General features: G+C 43.4%; 1 protein-coding gene across 1 annotated transcript; it reads right to left on the bottom strand.

The window, feature by feature from the left end:
- Window positions 1–131: 131 nt before the first annotated feature.
- Window positions 132–1,157, bottom strand: LOC135492988 (uncharacterized). The gene has a single exon (XM_064779738.1). The coding sequence runs from the start codon at window positions 1,155–1,157 to the stop codon at window positions 132–134; it is 1,026 nt and encodes a 341-aa protein (XP_064635808.1).
- Between the last annotated feature and the right edge of the window lie 6,859 nt (window positions 1,158–8,016).

Raw genomic sequence — 8,016 nt, forward strand, 5'->3', positions numbered from 1 at the left:
AACGATGAAAACTGTGGAAAAAAACGACTGTCACTGCTGACTATTTTCGGTGAATGACTTCTTAATGGGATAACGAAGCCTCACTATTGTCGTTTAGTTGGTTGGAGCGTCTGAGGCTTGTTCCTCTTGTTTTAGGTCAATGTGTCGGCTTCAGTGTCCCAAATCATTCCGTGTGCGGGAACCTTAGGTTTGGGGTCATCAATGTTGTCAGCTTGTGCCCTCTGGCGGATGGTTGTATCGTTCGAGGTCCAAGCGCGTAATTTGAGGCCTGCGTCATCCATCATTTCGTTGGCTTTCTCATTGTACGTCATGGCATCCGTTGGTTGAATACTGGCGTATATGTTGTCCATGTACGTGTTTTCTTGTATGTCTGCTGCTAGCGGTGTGTCATAGGAGTCACGGTGTGTCTTTATCATCGCCAACAGCATAAATGGTGATGATACTGTCCCGAATGGTACCACTTGAAATTGGAGCGTGCGGAATCTACTCTCGGGGTCATCAGGGTCTCCCAACCATAGGAATTTGGTGAACATCCGATCAGCTTCAGCTAGTTTGTCATGGAGAAATGCTTTCTGTATGTCGCTACTTAATCCTACAGGGTGTAGCCGAAATCTAAGCAGGATTCTGCCCAGGTCATTCAGTAGATTCGGGCCTGGTTCTAGGCAGTCATTCAGACTTGGTCTTCTAGCTGCTCGGCACGATGCGTCATATACAATCCGAATGGGCGTGGTTGGTGAATCCTTTTTTACTGAATGATGGGGTAGATAGTGACCGCAGGTGGCGTCTTCGTCAGGCACCTCGCGTATGAACTGGCGGTGGAGTTGGTCAACTATGATGTCATTGTACGTACGTCGCATGTTACCGTCGAGTTTTCTGACTATGGCTCTTTTCCTTGCGCATGTGACGTCATAATTCGATGGCAATTCCGGATGGCTTTCTTTCCATGGGAGGCTGGCTATGTATTGTCCGTTTTCATTGCGCTTCAAGCTTGTGCCCTGGCAACGTTTCAAAAAGTCCTGACCAGGGTCTAAATCGTCCTCATCTGTCTTGATACCTATTGTCTCTAGTTCCCAAAATGCATTGGCGATTTTGTATTCAATGGTGTGATCAGCTATACCACTTAGAATAGTGACGAGTGCGGGGGCTGGCAGAGTCATTGCGTTGTGTGTTTGCGGGGGTCGGACCTGAAAGCAAATAACCGAACTTGGAGGACACTGCGGTGGGTGCGATCATGTTATCCGGCGGGCGGATGATTTCGTCACCAACTACAGACCAATAATGGTCGGCTCCAATGAGAACGTTTATGTTTATAGTTGAGTGCGGGTTTTTGACCAATTCGTTACGGACGGGCGCAATATGCGGCATGTTAGGAATCTCGGAGTTGGGCGTTTTCACAGGCGTCGAGATTGTATCAACAATGAGCAATGTTAGATTTAGGCCGGGGCCTTTCGTCGCTGTGTTTAGATTGATTACTGTTTTCGGGATTTGGCGAACAGTGTCTGTTTTCCCACCGAAAGCTGTCAGGTTGATGATCTCTTTTCCAGGGTCGTTGGCGCCTAATTTCGTCGCTGACTGTGTGGTTATGAACAAACGCATGGCACATTCGATTTAGGGGGTGCGGTGATTGCATCTTGATGGCGTTTTGCGAATCGTATGTAGAATGCGTGCCTTTCTTGGATTCTCGAAGAATAGTCTTCATCTTCGACAACCACTTCTTGGAGTGTTTCATCTTTGGTCAGGGCTTGTATATCGGCGTCAATGCGTTGGACTTGTTTTAGCTAATTAGGCAATAGGCTGGCCTTGGCGAAATTCGTATCAATCTTTTCGGCCACGTTTGCGAGTTCGCGGATAACCTCAACTTTGATTTCTTCACAGAGATCGTCCATCACTTTCAGAATCTTTGTTATGGCAGCTCGTTTGCCGCCTCTCTCTTGGGTAAACCGTTTGATTCTCTCTTCGTCGCTCATCTTGGAATCAGCTTAGCGGGTTGATCCTGGTCACCGCATCAAGTGTCGCGTGTGAAGATTCCAGGTGAGTGTTGCATGCGGGGACGTGTACTTGAATAATGGCCGACTGGACACCTTGAGTTTCTAACTATAACTAAACTTTAATACTAACAACAAAACACATGCATGTCACAAGATACAGAAAAAGGTAAACTATACTATGATCGGTCAATAGGATATTCAGGTAGGCGGGGCCTACATTCCAGGATGCGGCTTGCATCTCTTATCATCAGTTCCGACACACTCAAATGGAACATGTCGCCGAAGTTTCGTTTCTCTCAAGAGCAGGATGTGCTGTCGCTGTAAAACCATTTCAATAAGAACCGAAGAATCACCGGAATCAGTGAGAAGTAATCGCGAAAAATGACGCAAAAAAGGATTAAGAGTGAATCACCTATACTGACTACAAAAAAATTGTATCTTAAAGTGTCATGCACATAGCCATTTACACCAGGCCCTGGAAGGCCAAGAAATGTTCGCGCAGGATTCGATTGTCATTACAAGTCACATTATCATCTCTTATCTTGTCATCTCTTATCATCAGTTCCGACACACTCAAATGGAACATGTTGCCGAAGTTTCGTTTCTCTCAAGAGCAGGATGTGCTGTCGCTGTAAAACCATTTCAATAAGAACCGAAGAATCACCGGAATCAGTGAGAAGTAATCGCGAAAAATGACGCAAAAAAGGATTAAGAGTGAATCACCAATACTGACTACAAAAAAATTGTATCTTAAAGTGTCATGCACATAGCCGTTTACACCAGGCCCTGGAAGGCTAAGAAATGTTCGCGCAGGATTCGATTGTCATTACAAGTCACATTAAAACATTAAATAAGTCAGTTAAAAAGCCTAGTACTGGTCTTTCCTGGATCAGTGTCACCCAAATGAACATGTTACGTTTACCGGGAATTCATGTATGCTTTTTAACCCAACTAACGTTATTTCTTCGCGGTAAACGTAACGACGTCATTGTCGTTACCGTTGTCGTTTCTCGTTCGAGTTCTTAGCTCTAAAGAAACCTTCCTTACTCATGTGATAGCCCTTTCTAGGTTCTATATGGATTTTGATAAATTGAACTGAATTGAATTGAAATTGAATTGTTACTTTTGTACCCCAGAGTTAAAACTTAGTGTAAAGTCATGGAATAGCATAGACAAGAGAGCTGATGTGCACAAAATGAGGAGCTGGTACCGAAGTGAGGCATCCTGTCTGTTACAGGAAGTTGTGTTTCGACTAGAGATCCAGGCATATATATAGATTGCTAAAGGCTCCGTTTAAATACAATTGCTCATATCAGTTGGCTGATCAATGTCCCGGTTATCGATATTGAATTCGACAACTCTGTTTCAAGTTTAATTCTGAAATACCCTTAACATACAAACAAATTCACTGATGCTATGATATATATTGACTATGAATATAGGAATTTTCTCTTAGTCGATTTTTAAAACAGTCACTAGTCCTAATAAATAGAGAAATTCTGTAGAAATTTTTCAAAGATTGTAATACCGGTGTAAAAGTAAAAAGTGTCCCCCCTGGAAAAAGTGTCCGGCCCTATTGTATTCTGCAATATGGTTCTATAGAGACCCTGACCATCAATAGCTCAGAGATTGAAGCTCATAATAGAATCCTTTGTTCCCGGACATTTTATCCTAGGACATTTTAAACTTCTACACCGGGTTCTTCATACAGACAAAACGTTTTCAATCATACATTTAAAAACCTTTAAAAGGTCTGTTTTCATTGATAATTTTGCGTACATACTAATCTGGGGCCTTATTCATGAAGCCTTCTCAGGCCTTAGTAAGCGTTTACGTACTCGTAGGTCGTTCTTAGCGAGTTGCGTCATATTCATGAAGCACTCGTAACTTCAATCGATTTCGTAAGTCGTTACTAGTGTTACGTGGGGTGTTTTTTGACTTCGTAGCGTTTTCTTAGACAGTTGGCGACACTTTTACATGCAGCGATCATGGCAGCGGCGTTGATCTGTTTAGATGTAGAAGCCTGACGGGCTTTACGAAGGCAGCGTGTGTTTAGAGACCGATTGCAGCCTCTTGACGTCTATGATGCATTAGATTTGTATCAGCGCTACCGGATGACTAGACCAGTCCTTCTTGAAGTCATCGACCTGTTGGAGGACGAAATTGCCCCGGACACCTTGCGCTCCCATGCCGTACCAGCATCTCTCCAAGTTTGCGTTGCGCTCCGATTTTTCGCTACCGAAAGTTTGCAGTTTGTAGCCTGCCTCATGACACCAGTTTCCCGCCTGGCGGATGCAGCCGACAGACGATACAACGTTCACCACAGCCGAGTTCGAAGTATCATTGAACGTACGTTGGGAAGATGGAAAAATCGATGGAGGCTCGGTTCATCACCGTTTTCATTTTGGTAGCCTTCTGCTTTGCCCTCGACTTCAAGACATCCCATTTGTGATGAACCGCTTTGGTAGTCCTTAGGACTTACACTGTTGATTTTTCTTGTTATTTCTGTCCACCTGTCGGCCTTCCTCTCAAGTGTTACGACATCGGAAAATTTGTGGTTAATCACGGCCCAATTCAATTCGACTAGATCAACTAACTTCATAATTTCACTTGGCGAGAAATTGGCCTTCCGGCGATTCCCCTTTGCCTCCTCACATTGCTGGCTAACGGTCTTGCTCCTCGATTTCTGACTCTCCATGTTAACAGTGTGACAAATATCTCCAAAACGACGTAAGCTAGTCCAGTCACTGTATAAATATTCGTTTTATACAATGAGGTCGTGCGAAAGTGGATTACATAACACATCCATGACTCTTCAGCTCAAGCGCGTTCAAGCCTATAGGGTGTTACGAGAGGTTTAGTAAGTAACGCGGTAGTCATACGTTAATAATGCTTTGTGAATAATACGAAGTGGCTTACTAGGCTGTTACTAAAGTCTTACTAAGAGCCACGTAAATCGTTCTTAAGCTAGATTGACATTTATACGTTTTATAGTCCGTATATCGTATGCGTTTAACGCATCCGTCCAACGAAAATTTTTCAACACATGCTTAACCATTTGCGCATTCACATATCTCCGACAACTGCATAAAACGGGTGCGTTTAAGCGCATACGTTGGTCGAATCCAACGCATCCGTGCTGTCAGGTACGTGAACGGATAGAAATTCCTTTGAAATGACGTCATTTTGATACATACTGCCAGCCTCTCCCTTGGGCAGATCACTTCCCTTGTTCTGCTGTGTTTTTGTATGTCGGCGGCAATGTAGTGTAGTACCTCGGCTAATTGATCATGATTAAGTCGAAAGTATTTCACAAACTTGTCCTCGTCACTTTCCAGGTCAATTGCAACAAGAGTGTGGTAGTCTCCATGGGATTTTCTTTTTTTTAATATATCATGTACCCAGAACCGTCTTTTCCTCTTCCTGGCCTTGACAGTTTCATATGCAAGTGCACAGACCAACATATCGACATCTTCGTCGGAAGATTCCATATTGACGAATGACCTGACGGATCCGTTTTGCCCTTAATAAAGCGCTCGATATTACGTATAAATGTGTATCGGAAACTCGGATGCTGGAAATGGAAACGTATCACGCATCCCGTTTCAACGTATACATGTAAATCTAGCTTTAGTGACAAAGTTACGAAGGCTTCATGAATACGGTCCCTGATACATAACCAATTCAACAACAATACAAAATGTTCTTTTCATGTGTGAAAAATCGAGTGAATAAGGCATGTTACCAATGGATGCAATTCTTCACAAAAAATAAATTTAGCCACAAAAGCACAATTGTGGTACGAACTAAAGCTTCAAGGACAGCTAGATTTCACAAATTATCGATCCTTACGTCATTCCCATTTCGCTGTTGAGTTCATAGCCCTAGAACTCTGGGGCCTTATTCATGAAGCCTTCTTAGGCCTTAGTAAGCGTTTACGTACTCGTAGGTCGTTCTTAGCGAGTTGCGTCATATTCATGAAGCACTCGTAACTTCAATCGATTTCGTAAGTCGTTACTAGTGTTACGTGGGGTGTTTTCGGCTTCGTAGCGTTTTCTTAGACAGTTGGCGACACTTTTACATGCAGCGATCATGGCAGCGGCGTTGATCTTGTTAGATGTAGAAGCCAGACGGGCTTTACGAAGGCAGCGTGTGTTTAGAGACCGATTGCAGCCTCTTGACGTCTATGATGCATTAGATTTGTATCAGCGTTCTCATGATATGAAATTCACAAATATCGTTGCCCGATGGCCAGGTGCCACACACGATGCGTTTATTTGGTCAAACTGCAACTTGAAAGTAAATATGGAACGTGGACTACTTAATGATGAAGGATGCCTACTAGGTGACAGTGCCTATCCACTCAGACCCTGCCTCATGACACCAGTTTCCCGCCCGGCAGATGCAGCCGACAGACGATACAACGTTCACCACAGGCGAGTTCGAAGTATCATTGAACGTACGTTTGGAAGATGGAAAAATCGATGGAGGCTCGGTTCATCACCGTTTTCCTTTTGGTAGCCTTCTGCTTTGCCCTCGACTTCAAGACATCCCATTTGTGATGAACCGCTTTGGTAGTCCTTAGGACTTACACTGTTGATTTTTCTTGTTATTTCTGTCCACCTGTCGGCCTTCCTCTCAAGTGTTACGACATCGGAAAATTTGTGGTTAATCACGGCCCAATTCAATTCGACTAGATCAACTAACTTCATAATTTCACTTGGCGAGAAATTGGCCTTCCGGCGATTCCCCTTTGCCTCCTCACATTGCTGGCTAACGGTCTTGCTCCTCGATTTCTGACTCTCTATGTTAACAGTGTGACCAAGGAGGATACCGCGGTGACGTCACGGCTTTTCCAAGATGGCGCTGCATATTGTAAACCAACTCGATCCACGGCCAAGGGAAAATCAAGTCATCAAAAAAGTTAGATTTTTCGCATCAAATCAGAGTTATTAGTACTTTTCTGCTATGCAATAAGTCTTCAGGCAATAAGCTATCATTTGAATAATGAAAAGTGCTGTTTTGGTGGGGAAAAATAGGGTTTTTTAAACCAAATAGCCGGGCACCGATCTTCCAAAATTAGCGATGGTTTCAAAACAGTCTCCCAGATATGGGGCAATCTCTTCATTATCATAATGGGATTTGGAGGCATGTTTACAGATTTTACAAGTTCGAGACCTGTAGGACCTAAAACTCGGATAGATCCCCATAGATCCCCTCTATTTGTCGAGTTAGCGCCCCTGTAAGATCATGCATTTTCGGACACTAGAACGAAATCTTCCTGCGGATATCGCGGTTTCGGTGATGATTTAAGGAGAAATTGACTGTTCTTAGAGTTTTATGGGACAGAAATGAGTTCATACTTCATGAATACATGAATATATTATGATATGGGCGGGCTTCTAAGTCAAAACAATAACAAACTCAACTGCATCTCTACTGTATATTGCGTAGTGCATTGCCTAGTGTATTTCGTAGTGTATTTTAGCGGAGACATTATTTCCGCATTTTGGCCACGCCAAACGTCTTTTTTATTCGTGGAAGTTAATCTGCTCTGTAAATTTTATTTTACACAGAAAGAATCCATACGTATTGCAATGTTTCATGTCTATTGGTGTTTTTGTGTACAGGAGCGCACCAGACAGTGAGACGTGGAGATGTGTTCAGTGCTGGTGCTGTCAGTAGACTGAATCTGAATGGCCATAGCGATCAGTAATATGGGTCGGGATCACGTGATGTGACGTCACCGCGGTATCCTCCTTGCAGTGTGACAAATATCTCCAAAACGACGTAAGCTAGTCCAGTCAAATATTCGTTTTAGACAATGAGGTCGTGCGCAAGTGGATTACATAACAAATCCATGACTGTTCAGCTCAAGCGCGTTCACGCATATAGGGTGTTACGAGAGGCTTAGTAAGTAACGCGGTAGTAATACGTTAATAATGCTTTGTGAATAATACGTAGTGGCTTACTAGGCTGTTACTAAAGTCTTACTAAGAGCCACGTAAATCGTTCTTAGTGACAAAGT

Source organism: Lineus longissimus, chromosome 8 (genome assembly GCF_910592395.1).
Source record: "Lineus longissimus chromosome 8, tnLinLong1.2, whole genome shotgun sequence".
Taxonomy (NCBI): Eukaryota; Metazoa; Nemertea; class Pilidiophora; order Heteronemertea; family Lineidae; genus Lineus; species Lineus longissimus.